This window comes from Triturus cristatus, chromosome 11, assembly GCF_964204655.1.
Source record: "Triturus cristatus chromosome 11, aTriCri1.1, whole genome shotgun sequence".
NCBI lineage: Eukaryota > Metazoa > Chordata > Amphibia > Caudata > Salamandridae > Triturus > Triturus cristatus.
In genome coordinates this window covers 1,065,434,822-1,065,458,226 of record NC_140594.1, presented here as the reverse complement: position 1 = coordinate 1,065,458,226, position 23,405 = coordinate 1,065,434,822, and the positions used below count along the sequence as shown (strand labels likewise).

General features: G+C 49.2%; 1 protein-coding gene across 3 annotated transcripts in view; it reads right to left on the bottom strand.

The window, feature by feature from the left end:
• Positions 1–23,405, bottom strand: part of GNB4 (G protein subunit beta 4) — a 684,865-nt gene that overhangs the window by 98,406 nt on the left and 563,054 nt on the right. For all 3 annotated transcript variants that reach the window (XM_085635394.1, XM_085635395.1, XM_085635393.1), the window contains one exon: positions 22,403–22,565. In XM_085635394.1, the coding sequence (XP_085491520.1) occupies positions 22,403–22,565 (163 nt within the window). The remainder of the gene's footprint in view (positions 1–22,402; positions 22,566–23,405) is intronic.

Here is a 23,405-nt window from a genome sequence, read left to right as displayed (position 1 = left end):
TGTTGTTTATTGTTGTCTAGCTACTACAGAATTATAACAAGTCCATCTGGGATGGTAAGATAGCACCAAAAAATCTTCTGAGGGAAGATCTTCTCTGCTAATTGTTTGGACAGGCAGTAGCAGCAAGCAACTCTAACTTCAGTGAGAAAGACTGGTTTAATTACCATTCTAGTGCCCAACGCAGAGATGGAGCAGAGGACAATATCTTGGAATTTATCAAGACGCCCACCAGGAGTACAGGCATCGGCAATTACATTGATGTTCTAAAGACATCAGGCACACAGTAAACAATCCTAAAAAGGGCCGGTCAGATGACGCCCCTTGTCCAAACGGCCTACCGTTTTTCAGAGACAACACTTACGTTTGGGTGGGCAAACTGCCTCCCATCTGCAATCATGCACTAGCAACTAAGGAAGTGCATGATTCTTGGCGTGGAGCCATTATCCACCCAATATTTACGGGGGGAGGAGGTGACCTTGCCAATACATCTAAAGCCAAATATTGTGCAGGCTCATTATTCACAGACATGGTACACTAGACCAGTGAACAGGAGACAGTGCCATTAAACTAGACTAAGGGTAGGAACAGGCACATTGCCTAACCGGACAGTCCCATGGCTACTAAACGGCAAAACCATGCTCAATCACTCATTGCTCTATCTATGTTTTGTCAAGTTTAATTCAGCATTTGATTTGGTACCCAGAAAAATCTTATGGGCTAAATTCTCAGGGTATGGTAATCCCCTAATTCTGCTAAGAGAATTATCCTAGAATTCCTAAAACTGGCTATGAGACTAAGAAAATGTTTAGATGAGTGATTGTAAATTACTATGTAGCATCCGCAGCCCAATGCATTAACGCACTTTTTCTGTATTGATTTTGAATATGCACTCTTTTAGAAATTTTATGTGTTGTATGTATTTGTGATTGACTTTGTAATTAATTGTGATCTTGTTATGTTTTAATATGTATTGCTAATTTTTGTGTACTTTTGTGGATTGAAATATATCCGAAATAAAGTCAATATATATATATATTATCCTATTACATACCAAGACTTACTTCTGTAAAAAAAAAAAACTGGAGACAGCAGCAAGTGTCTAGTAAGATATATACGTACACCGGATTGCAACACGGCTGCATTTTAGCACCATTGCAGGTTAACATTTTTTTGGGTATATCTTTCAACATCATTAGCTAAAACAAACGCCCATTCTCCAAAATATGGTGGTAGCCCGCTACCAAGTCTTTTATATGGACAATGTTCATTTAATGATCAAGAAAGGTTTTCAGTGTTTGTTGAAAACCCTCCTTAACTATCTTCCTCAAGAACTACCGCCCCATCTCGCTGCTCCCGTATCCAGCAAAAGTCATCGAGAAGACCGTCAACAAGCAGCTGGCCGCCTTCCTCAAGACGAACGGATCCCTCGACCTCTCGCAGTCTGGCTTCCGGGCCAACCACAGCACCGAGACCGCCCTAATCGCAGCTACCGATGACATCCGAGCCCTGCTCGACAATGGAGAAACAGCGGCCCTCATCCTCCTAGACCTCTCCGCGGCCTTCGAAACTGTTTGCCACCGTACCCTAGTGCAGCGCCTCAGCAACGTCGGAATCCAGGAGAAGGCACTGGAATGGATCATCTCGTTCCTCGCCGGAAGAACACAGAGAGTCCGCCTCCCCCCGTTCAGATCAGAAGCCACCGAAGTCATCTGCGGTGTTCCTCAAGGCTCCTCGCTCAGCCCAACCCTCTTCAACGTCTACATGAGCCCCCTCGCAGCCATCGCATGCCAACACAACCTCAACATCATCTCCTACGCCGACGACACCCAGCTGATCCTCTCCCTCCCCAACGACCCCGCCACCGCCAGAGCCAACCTACACGAAGGGATGACAGACGTAGCCAAGTGGATGATGAACAGCCGCCTGAAACTGAACTCGGACAAGATGGAAGTCCTCATCCTGGGTTCTTCACCCTCCGCCTGGGACGACTCCTGGTGGCCCCCCGCCCTGGGCAGCGCACCCAAACCAACAGACCACGCACGCAACCTGGGCTTCATCCTGGACTCCTCCCTCTCCATGACCAGACAAGTCAACGCCGTCTCCTCGTCATGCTTCAACATCCTGCGCATGCTACGCAAGATCTTCCGGTGGATCCCCACCGAGACCAGGAAGACGGTCACCCAGGCCCTCGTCACCAGCCGTCTGGACTACGGCAACTCCCTCTACGCCGGAACCACCGCCAAACTCCAGAAGAGACTCCAGCGAATCCAGAACGCCTCAGCACAACTCATCCTGGACATCCCCCGTCGCAGCCACATCTCCGGACACCTGAGAGATCTGCACTGGCTCCCGGTCAACAAGAGAATCACCTTCCGTCTCCTCACCCACGCACACAAGGCCCTACACAACCAAGGCCCAGGATACCTCAACAGCCGCCTCAACTTCTACGCTCCCACACGCCAACTTCGATCGACCGGCCACGTCCTCGCCTCCGTCCCCCGGATCCGAAGAGCCACCACAGGAGGAAGGTCCTTTTCCTACCTGGCCGCCAAGACTTGGAACTCCCTCCCGACCCACCTCCGCCTGACCCAGGACCACCTCGCCTTCAGGAAGCAGCTCAAGACCTGGCTGTTCGAGCAGTAGCGGACCCCCCCTCCTCTAGCGCCTTGAGACCCTCCGGGTGATTAGTGCGCTATATAAATGCTGTGATTGATTAAATGCTGTGATTGATTATCTCAAGTGAGCTAATAAACAACCTCTGTAAAATTAAAGTCATGATTCAGGGGAATAAAAAAATTTTTCACAGAAATTGGGGCCTGAATGTCTGCGAAGTGTGTAGGAATGCTGAACATGAATACTTGAGCTTGCTTATCGACAACCGAGGCTCTTTCATACCCTATAAAGTATACATTAAAAATAGAGCCACGTTCTGTTCGCTTTACAATCCTCACGCCCCAGGTTGGCCCCAATGCTTAAAGTAACATAGGCAAAATTACTCAGTATGCTTGCCTATGGTACGGAAGCGTTGAGGGCGAGAGAGGCAAAATTGTTTGACAATTTAACTACAATGGTTTACAAGAGCATATTTCTTTTACCACAACCATCTTCACCAGCCCAACTTTGAATAGAATTTGGCTTAGGTATGCAATTGATCGCCCGCAAAGGAACATCATTGAAATTGTGCTGTAAATTTTGTCAACCTCAGCTACGCTGGATCACTTGCTCTGGCTTGAAATTGAGAACTCAAGCGAGAAAAATGCCTATAAAGCGTTACCTACAGGTGTCATTAGCTGATCTGCAAGCAGAAGGGCTATGGAATACCCCATCGCCTTTGGCTCTTTCAAAAAACATCTCTCCAGGAACATCCATTAATTATAACAGCTGGAAGGCAAGCAAGATCTGTCAAAGTGTGCCCACGCTTTGACTGTTATTAACAGCTATCCTGTCATTACAACTCAACTTTGCTTGGGAATACCTCTAGGAAAAACTACAAAGTATAATCATTTGTTATACAACCCTGGAGGACTTCTAACTTTAGACCTAATGCCCAAAGTGGCATAATCCCAATGCTTGCAGCATTGTAGAATGTGGTTATTTCAAGGAAACCATAGAGTACATTATGTGTGCCTGTCCAGTATTGGCACCAATGAGAGAAGCTTGCGTAAAAAACTGTTTAATTGGATGGGGCTCTGCTCCTGCAGGCACACAGTAATAGCTTCAATTCAAGTTACAAACTTTTGTTTTGTAAAATTCATGAACTTTGTTTACAAACTTTGGCAAAGTCTGAAACAAATTAATTACTCTGGGGTGCACTGTCTTTTATAAAAGCATGTTTATGAAGTTTTTTAATCTGGTGTTTTATGCAATTGTTTTAATCAACTGGCATAAATAAATTTGAATTGGGAATATTGTTTTCTTGTTTATTGTAATAGTTCCACATTAAGGCAAAGGGAAGACTGGCTGTGAGGGGATATAATGAGCGGAGCACATCCCTTATGGCACAGGCTGGACAGTACGACTCCAGGAGCAGCCACACCCTTGGAGAGAACGCGACCATGGGCAAGGCCACTAGAAAAAAGGACGCTAATAATCCTGACCAGCCCCTGGATGTCGCCGCGAGAAGACCGGAGCGGACAGATGGGCTCTCGCTGGAAAACAGCAGAAATGCTGCAGTAGACGCTATCTTGAAAGCGATCAAGGAATCACGACAGGCGCTGGAACTTAAAATTGATACACTAGTCGTGGACCAGAGGCTACTCTGTGATGATCACAGTCGGCTAGCTGAAGGGGTCACCACCATGGAATGGACCATAGAGGAATAGCATCCCGAGGTGAAAACTATGAGGAAAGACCGGACAGCAAAGAATCATAGGGTGAAGGTCTTTGAGGAACGTGCAGCAGATGCTAAGAACAGATGGAAGAATCTCTAGGTTATTGGCCTGCCGGAGCGCATTGAGGATTAGAGTGCGGACATGGTCACGTTCCTTGAGGGCTGGCTTTGTGCGGAGGTGGCGCTAACCAGCCTATCCCAATTTGTTGCACTAGAAAGAGCTCAATGGGTGCCAATGCGGCCTCTGCTGACTGAAGCGGGTTACCGGTTGGTGATCACCAGAGTCTTGAACTTCAAAGACCGAGACGATCTCCTGTCCGAAGTATGAGCAAGTGGAGAGATCACTATATACAATAAAAAGATCATGATTTTCCCAGACTTTTCTAGAGCAGTGCAACAACAGCTGCCTTCATTCAATGAGGCAAAACACCACTTGCGAGAACTGGGTATTACTTATGTCATGATAGGCTTCGAGTTAACTACGAAGACTCAACAAAGTTCTTCACAGCCCCAGGCCAGCTTTGGGACTGGATTGTACAACTTCTCCACCAGGAGAATGCCCCCCTCCCAAACATCATCTTCCTGGTGTTCTCCTTGAGGAGATTGATCATTATTACGCTTTCCCCAGTCTTGTCATGAAAACCCCCTTGACCTACTCATTTATTAGTTAGAATGGTCGGGCTTGAAGAACAAATTACTTACCTTCGGTAACGATGTATCCGTAAGAAACATTAGTTAGTTAGATTCCTCACCTTAGAATATCCCCAGGCGTCAGGCTGGATCCGGAAAGATTTTGTGTCAGCAATACCCCTTGCGCGTCGCTAGGCGTCGTCTGTGGCTCCGCGTCCTTCGTTGGCGTCATGCGCAGGAATGACGTCGGAGTACTTCGACACCGCCCTCGCGCGCTGACGTCAGTTCTTGTACATTGCGTTCCTGGCGCGGAAAGCTGAGCCATGCAAGAGACCGATACGGATGCCAAAAAATCTAGGGCCCTAGAAAGGATAGCCTTAACCCTAGATGTCGGTTCGCAGAACGGGGAGGATGGGTGGGGCGGTGAGGAATCTAACTAACTAATGTTTCTTACAGATACATCGTTACCGAAGGCAAGTAACTTGTTCATCTGAAAGAAACACGTTAGTTAGATTCCTCACCTTAGAATAGATACCCCAACAATACCAATCCTGGTGGTGGGTCTGCAAACCAAGATCACACCAGAAAGTCCTGGAGAACAGAACGGCCAAAGAAGCCATCTCTCCGGACTTGGCTGTCCAGGCAATAATGCTTGGCAAACGTGTGCAGCGAGGCCCACGTCGCCACCTGACAGATGTCTTGCAAGGGAACTCCCAGTCCCAGGGCAGTAGTCGCCGCTGTGGCCCGGGTGGAATGGGCTCTCAGCCCTACAGGAGGGTCCTTTTTAGCCAAGGAGTAACAAGCTTTTATACACCATACGACCCACAGCGAGACAGTCCGCTTGTGTACTGCCGTCCCTTCTTAGCACCCACGTACCCAACAAAAAGCTGGTCGTCCACCCGGAACTGTTTGGTGCGGTCCAAATAAAAGGACAGCGCCCGTTTTGGGTCCAGACGGTGGAGCCTTTCTTCCGCTTTCGAAGGATGCGGAGGCGGAAAGAAGGTGGGCAATGTGACAGATTGCCCGATGTGAAAGGGAGTCACCACTTTCGGAAAAAAGGAAGGACGAGTCCGGAGGACAACCTTGTCCGGATGAACAGAAAGAAAAGGAGGCTTAGACGATATAGCCTGGAGCTCACTCACCCGTCTAGCCGAGGTGATCGCTACCAGGAAAGCAGTCTTAAGAGTCAGAAGACGAATAGGACAATTGTGAAGAGGCTCAAAGGGAGCGCACATCAGAAAAGTCAAGACTAGATTCAAATCCCACTGAGGCATTACGAAGGGGACAGGAGGAAACATGTGAGTAATGCCCCTGAGGAAACGAGAAACAACAGGGGATTTGAAAAGAGAAGGCTGATCAGGAAGCCGTAAGAAAGCAGAGATAGCTGAAAGATAACCTTTAAGCGTGCCCAGAGAAAGAAGAAAGAGGAGAACCTCAGAAAGAGGGGCGGAAAGGGGATCCACAGCCTTTGCTGTGCACCATGCCACAAATTTGTTCCACCTGCAGGCGTATACCGTTTTTGTGGAGGAACGCCTGGCTGCCAGAATAACATCACAGACTTCAGGAGGCAAGTCAAATGGCATCAACTGTCGCCGCTCAATCTCCACGCATGGAGGTGGAGACTGGACAGGTTAGGGTGGAGGACCGTTCCCTGCTGCTGCGACAGAAGGTCCTCCTGAAGAGGCAGTCGTATCGGGGGCTCGATTGTCATACTGAGTAGCTCGGGATACCAGTACCTTCGTGCCCAATCCTTAGCCACCAAGATGACTTGGGCCCGGTCGTGCCTGGTCTTCTTCAGCACTCTGGGCAGAAGTGGTATAGGCGGAAAGGCGTACAACAGACCGCAACTCCACTCGCGACGAATGGCGTCCCCGAGCGAGTGCCGCCTTGGAAACTCCAACGCGCAGAACTGCGGACATTGCGCGTTCTCTTCGGTGGCGAATCGATCTAACGAAGGCTCTCCCCACTGCAGAAAGAGACCTTGCGCCACGTCCGAGTTTAGACGCCATTCGTGATGCATGCAGAAAGAGACCTTGCGCCACGTCCGAGTTTAGACGCCATTCGTGATGCATCATGCACCGGCGGCTGAGTTCGTCTGCTCTGGCGTTCAGAGAGCCCGGCAGATGTTGAACCACCAGGGTGATGCCCTGGTGTTCCAGCCATGTTCAGAGGCGCAGAGCCTCCTGACAAAGGGTCCACGACCCCACCCCACCCTGTTTGTTGCAATACCACATGGCGGTGGTGTTGCCCGTGAACACCTGCACCACACTTCCCCGGACAGAGGGAAGGAATGCCTTCAGTGCAAGACGGATCGCTCTCAGCTCCAAAAGGTTGATATGGAGCCGAGTCTCCGCCGGAGACCAGAGTCCTCTGATCTCTGCCTCCCCCATGTGCCCCCCCCCATCCTAGGAGGGACGCATCCGTCACTACCACGTGCTCCGGTTGGGGTAAGGAGAGGGATCTGCCGCTGACCCAATCACGGTTCGTGAGCCACCACTGAGATCAAGACATGGTCGGACAGGTTGCCCCGATGCTGGGCCCACTGAAACTTCAGGTCCCACTGCAGAGCCCGCATTCGCCACCTGGCGTAATGCACCAACAGGATGCAGGAGGCCATCAGCCCCAGAAGCCGCAGCACCAACCTGACCGAAACCCAGGATAGAGGCCGAAAGATGGGAATCAGAGCCTGAATATCCCGGACCCGCTGTTCCGGAGGATAGGCCCGGAACTGCGCCGAATCCAGAACCGCTCCAATGAAGAGGAGCTTCTGGGAGGGTCTCAGGTGCGACTTCGGCACATTGATGGAGAACCCCAGCAAATGCAGGAGGTCAGCCGTAGTCTGGAGGTGGGAGACGACTTGCTGGGGCGAGCCCGCCTTCAACAGCCAGTCGTCGAGATAGGGGAAGACTGGAACCTCTGATCTCCGCAGATGAGCTGCGACCACCGCCATCACCTTAGTGAACACCCGAGGGGCACGGGTGAGGCCATAGGGGAGCACGGTGAGCTGAAAGTGCTCCTGACCCACTGTGTATCGCAGGTAACGCCGGTGAGCCGGCAGGACGGGGATGTGAAAATAAGCGTCCTGCAAGTCCAACGCTACCATCCAGTCTCCAGGGTCTAGGGCAGCCAGAACCTGAGCTAAGGTGAGCATCTTGAACTTCTCCTTCCGGAGGAAGGCGTTGACGCTCCTGAGGTCCAAGATAGGGCGTAGGCCCCCCTTTGCCCTTCTTGGAAACCAGAAGTAGTGGGAATAGCAACCACAACCTACTTCTGGACCAGGAACGCATCCGGGGTGGATGTGGACTGACCGGCACGTTGTCCTCCAGTACCGCCTCGGCGGAATCCACGTCCGCGTGCAGGTTGGTTCTGCGGCAGGTGGCTAGGCGGACGTGAGGAGGCGCCCCTTCCCTGGCCACGAATGGGACGAAAGGCAGAAGTTTGCGGCCGCGGAGTCCTTGAAGCGAGCCAGCGCACTATCCGCCTTCGCGCCAAAAAGGCGAGTGCCATCAAAGGGCATATCCATGAGGGTACTCTGGACATCCCCCGAGAAAGACGTGGACCGTAGCCAGGCGTGGCGACGGAGTGCCACCGTGGTTGAAATCGCCCTACCCAGCGAGTCCGTGGTGTCTAGTCCACATCGTATGGCATGCCGTGCTGCATCTCGCCTGTCAGCAAGCGCCTGGGTGAGCCGTGACCGGGCCTCCTCCGGACACAGGGGCAGCATGTCCTCCACCGTATCCCACAGAGAGTGGGAATAATGGTCCAAGAGGCAAGCGGTATTCAAGGACCGCAGTCCCAAACTAAGGGAAGAGAACAGCTTCTTTCCGAACTGTTCCAGCCTCTTGGATTCCCGATTCGGAGAAGCGTACGGGAAGGAGGATTGGGAAGTCGAGGCCTGGATAACCAGACTCTCGGGCGTGGGGTGTTGGGACAGGAAACTGGGGTCGCCCGGAGCAGTGCGGTGGCGCCGGGCCACGTTCCGATCCACAGGAGGTACTGTGGAGGGCTTGGACCAGGTGCCCTGCAGAACGTCCACTAGTACCTCAATGAACTGCAACTCCGTGGAGCTTGCTGATGGTTGAAGCACTTCAGTGAGGATGTTAGTCCTCATGGCCACAGCAGGCAACTCCAGCCCAAGTGCTTCGGCCGCCTTGCGCAGCACCACTGAAAAAGCAGCACCTTCCTCCGAGGCCACAGTCGGAGGAGAGATGAAACCAGCGTCCGGGGAGGTGTCCAGACCACTGGCATCCCCCAGTTCGTCTGCCCAGTCCTGTGAAAATTCGGCCTGCCTGGCCATAGGGTCCTGAGACCCCTCCCAGTCGCCCCCGTCATCTGATTCCTGATAAACAGGGGGAATAACCGGAGCTGAGCGGTAGATTAAATGCTCATCCATCAGCCACGGATGCGGCGTCGAGCGGCGCCGCACCGGCGCCGGGCCCGGGGCTGAACCGGGGAACGGCGTAGTCCGGAGACGGCGCCGGAGGTGGACCCGAAGTCGGCGCCGACGGAGGAGGCATCGTGAGGTCGACCGGCGCCGGCAGAGATCCAGGCCTGAATCCCTCGGGGACCTTCGGCTTCGGGACCGAAGTCGTCGACTGTGCCGGGGTCAGAGCCGCCGGCTCGTGAGGTCGCCCAGTCGAGCCCGCGGGGCCGAAGGCACGCCGGCAGGCTTCGACGGCGGAGCAAGGCCCCTCATGGTCGAGAGGAAGGCACTGATCTCAGGGACCGGCGGGTATGGGGACGGACGCGGCTCCGAAGGAGCAGCGGGGGTGGGACCACCCTGACCCTCGACCGGGTCGCGCAACCGGCGAGGGGAGTCTGAAGAGCGGTGTCGCCTCTTGGACTTCTTTGAGCGCTTTGACTTACCCGAAGACTTCAAGCCCGACGAGCGATGATGGTGGCTGCGGCTCCGCGACCTGTCCTTCGACCTCCTCCTGGACCGGGACCGTGAACGGCGCGGAGCCGAGTGCCGAAGCTCGAGAAGCTTACGGGACCGCTCCCGCCTAGCCTTCGAGGTCAAGGCACAACTCGGCATCGTGGTCGGCCCCCAGGCAGTAAAGGCACCGGCAATGGTGGTCCGTCACCGACATCAGTCGATAACAGGAGTCACAGGCCTTAAAACCAGGCATCCTACCGGCACCAGAGTCGAGTCGACAGAAGACCAAAAAGAGTCAAAAAGTTTTGTCACAAAGTGACTAAGGGGTAAGCTCTTCCCGGATCGGCGCTGTCTGGCGCGGAAAAAAGAAGAACTGAAGTCAGCGCGCGAGGGCGGCGTCCAAGTACTCCGACGACGTCATTCCGGCGCACCACGCCAATGACAGACGCGGAGCCGCAGACGACGCCTAGCGACGCGCAAGGGGTATTGCTGACGAAAAATCTTTCTGGATCCAGCCTGATGCCTGGGGATATTCTAAGGTGAGGAATCTAACTAACGTGTTTCTTTCAGATTATTATGACAAAACAATATAACATTTATGCCCATATAAAGAGGAGGGGAGTCCATATTGTCATACTACAAGAAACCCACCTGACCCCCCCCCCCCCACGGAAAGGAAGGAACTGCACAAGCACTGGAGAGAGCAACGTTACGCTACGGCATACTCTGCATTTGCACGAGGTGTACTGATAATTCTGGGCTTTCTCAATTACATTGCTGATTGATAAAGTCTGGTGTTACCATCAGAAAAACTTCTCTTCAGGAAACCTGAGCGACCAAGGTTAATGAGTTTTTCTATCACTTAGCTTTGAGACTAAACAGGGAAATTGGGTCGTAGCTAGAAAAAGTGAATGGTCCATTTGACCTGAGCAGAATAAGTATGAAGGTTACAGAAGTCATGGGAACCGCTTATCAAAACATGTGTTCTATGAGGGTCAGATGGCTTTGCCTTTGTGAGAAGTCAAAATAGCACCTTTTAACTTCAAATGAATGGTATTTCAAGCCACTGTATCAGTTACCCAGCTTAAAATTGGACACCCCAGAGGATTTCTTCAAACTTCTCTAATGTTAAGGGAGGAGTCTGCTCAGAGATCTCCATAAACACTCCCCATTGAACTCTGGATGTGGGCCTAGTGCACGTTCTTCCAAAACCTACCGTGCAAAGCTTTCAGATGCACACCACAGACTGGTTGCCGGGAATAGCATAGGCATAACTGTTATTCAAACCCTATGCACACAATCGAGTAAGGCATGGCATTTGGCCACACCCTGCTTCCACTCCACTGACCACATTTCAGATGTGCGTAGTAGACTGAGGATGCCAATTCACTTTAATTTTAGACTCTACTATGCACAGCCTATGATTGAGTACAGCATCCTTGTATGTTCTATCACCACATCAAATTTAGTGTAATTATATTCTGTATTGAAGAAGCAGGGAGCAAACATTCTTCTGAGACTGAATTGAAAACATTTTTAACCCTCCCAGTCTCTTAAAAACGTTGTCTGGCCTGGATAGTTTGGGAATCTTGTTATGACTGAACTAAGATGGCCTTTCTAATTCCTCACTAAAGTTTGTGGAGGAGGATAATTTTGTTTATTTTGTGTCATTGCCAATAAAACTTAATGCATTAAGCAAATAATTTAAACCTTAAGTAAGAACAATTTAAAATGATGCTCAAAGGATACATAGATATCATAGTATGACTAAAAATCTTAGTCTTGGAACATAGTGAATAAAAGTAAAACATGAGTTATTGAAGGTGTGAGAAAGTGGCTCTGTATATACTGTTCCTTAATAGGTACAGGGTGTACAGAGTACACAGTCCCCCAGGGTTTGACAGAGGCTAAAGTTAGATATAACCTTACTCTCTAAAGTGGTAGCTTGGTCGAGCAGTAAGGCAGTATCAGAGGACAGTGTGTAAAGCATTTGTTGTACACACTCAGTCAGCAAATGGCCTCACACACTCAATAACTGAACTCTAGGCCAATGGTTTATATATAAAAAAAATATATGGTTGTTTTATTTTAGAACCAACACTTGGATTTAAAATATACTTTCTCAGAATGAGATGTTTCATATAAATACTTTTGCAATATGCAATTGACTTTTGTAAACAGTTACAAGTGGTTGCAATAGGCAACTCTATTTTAAACACAACAATGCATTGAGCTCAATGGAAAAGGGTAAGTTACTTACCTGTAATTCTAGTTCTCTTCCAGGGGTATCCTCATCAAAGTCATAAGCACTGAATATTCCCGCCCATGTGCGGGGACCCCGGAAATAATAAAATTATATATGTAAAAAACATACATATATACAGCTCTGTATATGTATAAACATATATCATTTTTTCCAAGCAAATGCAGCTCCCATAAAAGGCTAGGCAATGTAAATATACACATCCAATAACACACATATATCTATATATATGTATAAAGGTATAACAATACACCCAAATCTCTTTTTTTTTTTTTTTTTTAATGAGGTAAACACTCATGAGAAAGCAAAAAATAAAGAGAACAAACTGTGGAAAAACACAGATGTATAACACATTGCCAGCCTGCAGGCTGCATTGCAATACAATACCATAGAGACTAAAAAGCCCTGTACAGGTAAAAACTGGCACCGTGCCTTTAAGGCAGCCCTGACTTCCATATCCCATCATGCCTCAGGGGTGACAGTTAGGTCAGTTGTTCTTTGCGGGACCGTAGTCCTAAACACAAAGATATACCTTTTCCATAATGAATAATACACCTCTTCTCATTTGCCTGGGGAGGTGGGTGGGTTGCTTATGACTTTGATGAGGATACCCCTGGAAGAGAACTAGAATTACAGGTAAGTAACTTACCCTTCTCTTCCAGGGGATCCTCATCAATAGTCATAAGCACTGAATAGAGTAGCAAGCTCCCCTTCCACCAGCAGGCAAATGAAACTAAGGTTGTATCACCCATGGAGAAAAAGAATCATGAAAATGATTATGTTTGGAACAGATTCCTCAAGGAGGCTTGTCCTACTTGAGTGTCTGCCCTGGTGTCCGAATCCAGACAATAATGCCTGGTAAAAGTGTGGACAGATCTCCAAGTGGCTGCCTTGCAGATCTCGGAGAGTGGGACATTATTGAGAAAAGCCGCGGTAGCCGCTTTTCCTCTTGTCGAATGCGCTTTAGGGCGCGCCCCCAATGGTTTCTGAGCCAGTTGGTAGGCCAAAGTAATACTAGAAACAATCCACCTAGCAATGGAACGTTTGGATGCAGCAAAGCCCATACGGACAATCCCATAGTTCACAAACAATTGGTCAGATTTCCTGATATTCTTAGTCCTATCTAGGTAGAATTTTAGGACCCTTCTGACATCCAGAGAATGCAACGCCCTCTCTGCCGGAGAGGAGGGGTTGGGAAAAAAGGTTGGTAAGGAGATGGCTTGGTTTACATGAAACTCCGATACCACCTTGGGTAGGAACGAAGGGTGAGTTCTCATCACCACCCTATTTAGATGAAAAACAGTGTAGGGTTCTTTAGAACAGAGGGCCTGTATCTCACTGACCCTCCGTGCTGAAGTGATGGCTATTAAAAATGCTGTCTTCCATGTGAGGTGCTGTAGGGTAGCCTTATGAATAGGCTCAAAAGGTGAACCCATGAGCTTCGACAGAACCAAGTTTAGCTCCCAGGAAGGAGAGGGAGGTCTAACAGGGGGATAGACTTTCTTGAGTCCTTGCAAGAAATCCTTCACTACCTGCACTTTAAAAAATGACTGCTGTGAAGGCGAACGCCTGTATGCTGTTATGGCTGCTAGGTGAACCTTTATGGAAGAAAATTTCAACCCTGCCCTTGCTAAATGTAGAAGATAGGGCAAAATTACATCCTCCTGGCATTTAGTGGGATCATAATGATGCTGAGCACACCATATATAAAATCTTTTCCACTTACAGAAGTAGGAGTGTCTTGTCGAAGGCCTCCTGGCTTCCTTCAGTATGGACATACACTCTTGAGGGAGGTTCAGATGGCCATACTGGAGGACTTCAGGAGCCATGCTGTTAAGCTCAGCGAGGGAAGGCTGGGATGGTAAATCTTCCCCTGCATCTTGGATAACAAGTCCGGCCTGCACGGCAGCCGCTTGTGGGGGCGGATCGACATGTGTAGGAGATCCGTGTACCACCACTGCCTCGGCCAGTCCGGTGCTATGAGTATCATCTTGGCAGATGAATTCTGTAGCTTGGTCACCACCTTGGGAATTAGTGGGAGAGGCGGAAAAGCGTACACAAATGTCATTGACCAATTGATCAAAAGGGCATTCCCTAGGGATCCTGGTCGATGGTATCTTGAGGCGAAGCCTCGGCATTTTGTGTTTTGCTCGTCCGCGAAGAGGTCCACTTGCGGGCGCCCCCATTCCCCGAAGATGTCTTCTAACACTTCGTCGTTGATTACCCAGTCCTCTGGCTCTTGAAAATGCCGACTGAGCAAGTCTGCTTGCACGTTGAGTTCTCCTGGTAGGTGCACCGCTTTCAATGAGATGTTCCTTGCTAGGATCCAGTGCCACAGGGACTGAGCTTCCAGCGAGAGCGTTCTGGATCGAGTACCCCCCTGCTTGTTCAGGTAGTACATTGTGGTGGTATTGTCCGTCTGTACTAGAATGGTACTCGTCGTTATCGCAGGTAGGAACGCTTTGAGGGCTAGGTGGACCGCCCTGAGCTCCAGCATGTTGATGTGGTACAACTGTTCGCTGCTGGACCACCGTCCTTGAGTTTGCAGAGTCCCAAAATGCGCACCCCATCCCTGAAGGGATGCGTCGGTGATTAAGGTCTGAGTTGGGGGCTCTTGACGGAAAAGAATCCCCACTTGCAGATTCCTTGGCTTCAGCCACCACTTGATTGACTGTTTGGCTGCAGAGGAGAGGCAAACCTTTTCTTCCCACAGAGAGTTCCTTTGATCCCATTTGTCCTCGAGATCTTGCTGGAGAGGACGCATCCTTAGCCTGGCATTGGGCACTAGGAAGATGCAGGATGCCATGGCCCCTAGCAGAGATGAGATTTGCCTTGCCGACGACAGATTGCTGGTCATAATCTGTCTGCCTTTTAGCATAATGGATGACTGTCTTTCCTCCGAAGGAAACACTTTTCCTACTACGGAGTCTATAGTTGCACCCAGGTAGTGTATTCTCTGCGTTGGTGAAAAATTGGACTTTTTGACATTCACTCTGAGACCCAACCTGCGACATAAGTTCAGGCATAGCGACAGCTGTGTCCGCACATTCTGTGGCGAAGAGCCCTTTATTAGCCAGTCGTCTAGGTAGGGATAGACGAAGACTCCTGCGCGCCTCAGAGCAGCCGCTACTACTGCCACGCATTTTGTGAATACTCGAGGAGCTGACTTCAGGCCAAATGGGAGGACTTTGAACTGATAGTGAGCGTTGCCTACCACAAACCTGAGAAATTTTCGATGATTCCTTAGGATGGGAATATGGAAATATGCATCCTGAAGGTCCAGTGAACACATCCAATCGCCCATCCGGAGAAGAGGATATATTTGGTGGAGCGCCAGCATGCGAAATTTTTCCTTTTTTATGTGCTTGTTCAGTATCCGTAGGTCTAAAATGGGTCTGAACTCCGCCCTCACACTCCTCTTTTGGATGAGAAAATATCTGGAGTAAACTCCCTTTCCTCTCTGGTTTATGGGCACTTTCTCTATTGCAGATTTGAGTAGTAGCGTCGCTACCTCCTCTCTGAGCTGCTTTAGATGCTGGGATGACTTGACAGGAGGAATCGATGGGGGGTGACTTTTGAAACGAAGCGAGTACCCATGACGCAGTATATTGAGTACCCACTTGTCCTTTGTGATTGTCTGCCACTCTGGAAGATGATGCGCAACACTTCCTCCCCCCGGAGCGGTGGACAGCATCGGAGGAAGCGGTTTCTCATTGCTTCCCCGGTGCTTTGTTTCCAGCATTAGACTGCCTGTTGTTACCTCGTCCCCTGGATGGCTTGCGGGACTGGTATTGCTGTTTCTTTTGACCTTGCTGGTCCTGGTTCTTTTGCCAATGAGGGGTTTGAACCCTCTGTTGGTAATTGCGCCTGTCATTTCCCTTGCGGCGTCGAAACTCTTTCCTCTTTTCAAGCCCGACTGCTTTCATGGTCTCCAGCTCTGCTTTCATACGGGCCATTTCCTCGTCTGCATGGGACCCAAAAAGAGAACTACCGGAGAAAGGCAGATTTAAAATTCTTGCCTGCGCTTCCGGTTTCAGGGCCGTCAATCTAAGCCAGGATGATCTTCTGGCTGTGACTCCATGTGCATATTCATGCGCTGCCAGTGTTGCCCCATCCGCCGCTGCACTTATGATCTGGTTAGAGACTAGACTCCCCTCATGCAAAATCTCTTCAAAGTCCCGTCTGTCCTCTGATGGAACTTTTTCAACGAACCTCTGAAGAGAGTCCCATAGTGACCTATCATAGCGCCCCAGAAGAGCCGAGGCACTTGCCACCTTCAAGCTTGAGGATGCTGAGCCGCAAACTTTCCTCCCCCAGGAGTCTTGCGTTTTACTGTCCTTATCTGGTGGCACCGTTGAAGAGCCAGCTACTGCATGCGTCTTTCTGGCAGCGGCGGTGATGACAGAGTCCGGTGGAGGATCTGTTTTAAGGAATAGCGGATCCTCCGGAGCTGGACGGTACTTTTTTAGAATTCTCGCCGGCGCCGTTTTGGTGGTTGCTGGCGTGAGAAAGATATCCATTACCGGTTGTAGCAAACCGGGGACTAATGGCAACAACGGGCGTGTCACTGTGCGCTCATGAAGAGTTTCAAAAATTATGGATGTGGTGGTCTCCTGAACCGGCATAGGGATACTTAATTTTGTAGCTCCTCTACACAACACTTCTTGAAATGTAGAAATGTCATCTACCGGAGATACCCGAGAGGGTGGCGTCTCCGAGAGTGTCGGTGAATAATCCCTTTTGGATGATCTGGAAGAAGGGGAGGTAGAAGGGGTCCTACGGCGCCTTCTCTCTGATCTGGTCGACTCTCTTCTGAGGGAGGCAGACCTGGATCGCCTTCTTGGTGCTCGAGAGTGACTTCGGGATTCTCTTTCTCGAGATCTTGGTCTGATCGGTGTCGCTGGGAATACCACGCCCCTTATTCTTGTTAGCGATGCCTTTATTGTGTCTGTCATAGCAGGGTCCTGAGGCATCTCCCTTACGGGACTTTGAGGCACAGCATTGTCCTCCTCCTGCGAACTTTCTCTTGCAGGAACTGGAGATTGATGTACAAGCTCTGGTGATGCTGACCTTGAACCTGAGCCCTCTGATCCTGAAGGCGAGATAGAAATGATACGCGGTGACTCCGGAGCTGTATATATCAGTCTATGAGGAGATTTTCGCCTTGAGACTGGTCGAATTGTGAGGCGAATATGTGAAACCTCCTGCGTACCCTCAACAGAGGGCTGCCTCGACGGTGATAAGCCTATCACCGGAGATCTTTGACTCGAATCTTCGAGGCTCCGAGCTTCCTGTCTCGACGTCGAGATTACCTTCGACGGAGGCTTCATGTACCTCACCAAAGCTTTGGAGACCTGTGAGGACGGAGGCACCTGCCTCAACGTCGACTCCGACGGAGGCCTCTGCCTCGACGTCGACTCCGACGGAGGCCTCTGCCTCGACGTCGACTCCGACGGAGGCTCCTGCCTCGACGTCGACTCCGACGGAGGCTCCTGCCTCGACGTCGGCCCTGACGGAGGCGTCTGCCTCGACGTCACTCCTGACGGAGACTTCTGTCTCGACGTCGAAAGCTCCGACGACGTCGAAAGCCTCCTCGCCGTCGAACGATGTTTCCTCGACGGCGATCTTGATCTTGACGGCGATCTTGGTCTCGACGTCGACTGCGGAGATCGTCTACGTTCTTCTCGCGACGTCGAATGATGTCTCGCCGACCTCGACGTCGAACGATGTCTTTCTTTCGACGACGAACGATATCTCTGTGCAGACGTCGATCGATCTTCTCTCGACGTCGACAGATGCTTCTTCGACGTTGAACTATGGCGCCGAGTCCTCGACGCCGAGCTTTTAGACGCCGTCGACGTCGAACGCATCCTCTTCGACGCTGAATATAAAGTCGACGTCGATTTTCTCTTTGCAGCATGACTTCCCCTTGACTCCTCACCTCTCAGCGACGATCCACAGAAAATGTAAGAAGAAGTCCAAAAAAAATCTTAAAGTTGTTATAATTTTTGACTAAAGAGTCAAAAAAGAAGAGAGCTGAATTCCAGGGTCCTGACTGAAGGAGCCGGAAAGAACAACTGACCTAACTGTCACCCCTGAGGCATGATGGGATATGGAAGTCAGGGCTGCCTTAAAGGCACGGTGCCAGTTTTTACCTGTACAGGGCTTTTTAGTCTCTATGGTATTGTATTGCAATGCAGCCTGCAGGCTGGCAATGTGTTATACATCTGTGTTTTTCCACAGTTTGTTCTCTTTATTTTTTGCTTTCTCATGAGTGTTTACCTCATTAAAAAAAAAAAAAAAAAAGAGATTTGGGTGTATTGTTATACCTTTATACATATATATAGATATATGTGTGTTATTGGATGTGTATATTTACATTGCCTAGCCTTTTATGGGAGCTGCATTTGCTTGGAAAAAATGATATATGTTTATACATATACAGAGCTGTATATATGTATGTTTTTTACATATATAATTTTATTATTTCCGGGGTCCCCGCACATGGGCGGGAATATTCAGTGCTTATGACTATTGATGAGGATCCCCTGGAAGAGAATTCAAGTTATTTGTAACAGATTACTTTTTAGATTACTTTTGGAATTTCAGGACTGGATCCTAGATTCAGTCCTGGGTCAGTACTCAGAATCAAGTGATGAAAGTTGACTTAATTACTGTAATGATTTTTAAACAATATTTAGCTATTTTAAAAGTTGACACAGAAAATATTTCAAAGAAAACAGTCAATGATTCCCTATGGAAGAAAATTCAAGTTGCAGGTACAGTATGTTCTCGTTACTTTTGTAATCCAGTACTGGGTGCCTAGACTCAGTACTGGGACCTTTATCCAAAACAGGTAAGTAATTACGTTTTCAGATATTATACGATTTTTGAAGAATATTTAAAGATTGCAGAAATTGACACTTAGAAGAAATTTCACAGAAAAACAGTCAATGATTTCCTATGGAAGAAAATTGGGTTACGGGTAAGTACAGTTGTAAGTATTTTTCAGAGTCAGAGCTGGGCACCAAGATTCAGCACTGGGAGCTCACCTAAGAGCAGGTGAGTAATTTTCGTTACTCGGCTGATTTTTGGTGAATATTTTAAGATTTGAAAAGTCCACACTTAGATGAAATTTCAGGAAAAAGCCAGTCAATGTTACCCTATGAGGAAAATAGAGTTATCGGTTTAAGGGTAAGTACTCGACTGGCAGAGTTGAGGTTCTGGGCATAGACTCAGGGGTCCCCCAGGGTCAGGTAGGTACAGTTGGTTCACCCTCAGCGACTCTTGGGCGGCCGGGTGCAGAGAGAGTTAGGCCCAATGTTATCCTATGAGGGATAGGGGGGCCTTGGTTGGTGGCTGCTGACTGGCAAGCCACGCGGCTGTGGGAGCTGGGCTCCTGGTCACTTACTCAGGGCAAGTGGGGAAGTAGGTAGGTGTAGAGTTCACTGCCAGTGCCAAGGCCACTCGGGCGGCTGGGTGCAGGGTGCTTTTGAGCCTTCGGGCGCTCAATTGATTTCAATGGGAAATCTCCGGTTCAGAAAAAGACTGCAAGCTCGGGGACGAGGATTCTTCAGGTGCCACCACCACTCTGAGAGGTAAGTTGGGTAGTTGGAGGATAGGTAGGTACCCCGGTATTGGGCACAGGGGGCCGCGGGGCGCCGCGTGCAGGGGTGCCGTTTGGTGTCGGGAAATCTTACCCTCTGTTGATCGCGGTGGGGGGGGCACCTTGTTCTGAGGCTGCAGGCTTCTTCAGGAGTGTCGAGGGAGGTCCTTGGGTTCGGACTCGGGGTCACAGTCGCCGTGGGGTCGTCCTCGGGGTCTTTGTTCACTCCGGCACTGGCCAGGCTTGGCTGGAGCAGAGTGTGCTGGGTTCGCGGTTCCGGGCTGCTGCCAGGGATTAGAGGTAGGTTTTGAGTAGAGCCTCTACTCATGGGAGTCCCAGGGGCTTAGAGCCAAAAGGTAGCCAGGTTCTCCGGGGTTTGTGAGGTTGCTGGCCACAAGAGATGCCGGGTTGGAGCAGGAGCAGGTTCGAGGGTCGACAGGCCGGTAGGGCTGGGGCCAAAGCAGTTGGTGTCTTCCTCTTTTTAGCAGCTGCAGGGCAGGTCTTCTTTCTTCTTGCTCTTCTTTGTAGTTTTGAATCTGGAATCTGGGGAAGGAAGGTTCAGGGTGCCCCTAAATACTAGATTTAGGGGCGTTACAGGTAGGTGAAGGGCAGGGACCAATGGGTCCCTGTCCTGGGGTGGGTACACCCCCTATCCTGCCTCTCTCCTGTGGGAGGGAGGCAGTAGCCTAGTGCTGATGGGGTAGGGCTCCCCATCTTCAAGATGGCGAGAGCCCGGAGATGTGCATCACCTCGCCTCCCCCACCTGAGGGGTGGGGTTGGCAGGCTGGCACATCCCCTGTCCTTATTTGGGGTTTCTGGCCAAAGCTTCCCGCCAGAGTGGGGGGTTGCAGTGGCCTGGGGAAGCTCACAGAGGCGGCATGCCTTTGAAGCTTCCCCCTGCCCATCCTGGGGGAGGAGATTTAGCACCTCGCCCAGGATGTGCATTGTTGCAGGCCCAGGAGAGCAGGAGCTCTCCTACCCAGGGGTCCAGCAACATGTCTGCTGGGTGGCAGCCTAGGCAGCCCTAGAGCAGACGTGGATTGTAGGTTAGGTTTAAGGGGGCACCTCTAAGATGCCCTCTGGGGTGCTTGGTACATTAAATCCCACACTGGCATCAGTGTGGGTTTAATGTGCTGAGAAGTTTGATACCAAACTTCTCAGTCTTTAGTGTTGCCATTATGGTGCTGTGGAGCTCGTGTTTGACGAGCTCTCAGCACCATGTACTCTTAAATGGCAGCACTGCACTTACAGTGCTCAGGAATGGACCTGGGCACTGTAGGGGCACAGGGCTCCTGCTCCTGTGCCCACACCATTGGCATAAGGCACCCAGCTAGAGGGGTGGCTGATGTATGCCATGGCAGTGTAGGTGATGGGCATGGCACACAGGGATGTGTGTCATGTCGACTTTGTTTTTGTCTTGCACCCAAACACTCGGCCTGCCAAGGCAGTGTGTGTGTGTGTGTGTGTGTGTGTGTGTGTGTGTGTGTGTGTGTGTGTGTGTGTGTGTAAGGGTACAGGGCCTCTAAGGGTGGCACAAGGAGTGCTGCAGCCCTTAGAGGCCTTCCCTGGTCACAAGGCCCTGGGTACCTAGGGTACCATTTACCAGGGGCTGACAGGTGGCCAGGGTTTGCCAATTTGGGTTTGGTTTGTTTTAGGGAAGGAACATAGGCCCTGGGCACCTGATTGGCAGGAGTCCAGGGCACACTCAGTCAAAGTACATTCAGCAATTCAGCAAAAAGTGGGGGCATACCATGCAAGAAAGATGGCACTTTCTCACAGAAGGCAACAGATAAGACACAATGATCCTGGGTATTCGATTATAGCAACTTGCCTGATTCTCCAGGCATTAAGTGTTGTAAGAACTAAACAATTTTATATTACAATTACTGTAATGAACAATGTAAGTAAACGTTTTATTGCTAATTTTGTGCAGTTTTAGTAACCCTCATACATTCACCATTTTTCAATATACCGTTGCAATCCAAATTGAATGTGTGAAGTGCTTTTTTTTAAATTTAAAGTTATTCTTATAGGTAGCAGGTTTTTGGTCCTGCAAATTAGCCTATGAGCTTTTAACACAGCAACAATCAACTTCACAGTGGAGATCTAGATTATGCCAATTTACAGTTAAAGAAATATTTAGTTTCATACCTGCTACTGTGTGAGATCAGATCATAAGGTTCACGTCAAAATTGCAATTTTGTTTAGAGGTAAAACTGCCTCCAGTATCAAGCTTAGGTGATCTACAAATAAACAGCTAAGATGATTCACTTAAATGAAACCCAAATGCAGAGGTAATTTACTGGGTGGATGCAATAGAGGTGGTGCTCACAAAACCTATAAATCATGATTACAAAATATGTTGCTGCTGCCCTACCAAAAGGAATCAATTTCAAATCTAAGCAAGAGCCTCATTCTGAGGAATAGGCTCAGGTCAGAGTAACTGAACAGGGACAGGGGTGGCGGTATATATTGAAGGATAGAGGAGGCTGGAAGGGGCCTGCTAGAATTAATCCTGTGTTCGAAATAAGAGATGGGGTGACTTGTAACTCCCATTCCTGCCTCCCTCGCAACTCACGCCTGCTTGAAACAACAGGTAGCCACATCGGAGATTGAATATGCAGGTCTCTGGTATATTTTATTAATACATTATAGGATGCTTATAAAAAGTTAGTCAACATAAAAAAGCAATCTGACCTGTATGTCCTGGTAATTCTCTGCTTACTCGTACATTTCCTTCTCGGGTTTTCAAGTTGTAGATAGAGCATATATTGTCTAATCCTCCACAAGCAACATAGTTTCCAGATGGTGCATATGCACAGGTCATTACCCAAGAGGATCTCAAAGGAATAGCATGCATCTGTAAAAAGTAAAAAAAACAAAAAAAAACATAGGTTTCAAACGATGACATACACAAACTGAATTTCAACACGAGCCAATAACATCCAATAACATCCAATTTCAACACTACATATTAAAACCTTAGAACAATTCAAGTAAAATTCTATATGTATAAAATGAATTAAGTTATAAAATGCATTAAGAGAATAAACCATTAGCAGAAAAGGCATAATCCCAGCTCTTATCTTGCTGGTTTGCCCACATACTAATTGTCTAATTTAAGGATGGCACAGTTTACTTAGGCCATCAAACCACTATTACTCTCAAAGCCCACCCACTATAGTCTTTCATAAAATTCCAATCACACCAATCAGAAAGCAGAGACTTCTAAATGGACTGTTCCATAAATTATAAAGAGCCAATTAGACTCTCCAAATTCCAGCTTCTAATCAACCACATGACCGTAGCAGATATGTGTGTTAGAAGACGACATGGGGAAAAAATTGAATATCAATCAAAAAGAAAAACAAAATAACAGTCACTGATTGAGAGTTAACAACAACCAAAAACCCTGTAGTGAATGAGATATAGCTGGCCCATTTTGCATACTTTTGGCACACATCGCCTCCATACATGGGAAAAATAGCCAATGAACATGACAAAGCCCATTTACTTCCGCTTGCAGAGCCGCTGCGTCGAACACCTTGACGCATCCGCATTGAAATCGACACTATCTGCAGCACGCATTGGCCTGGGCCAGGATTCGGTAGAGGCTTCAATAAAGTCCTTCACTCTCCCAAGCAGACACTCACCAAGTTCACGCTGGCTTCCCTCATAGTCAACACCACATAATTGCAGC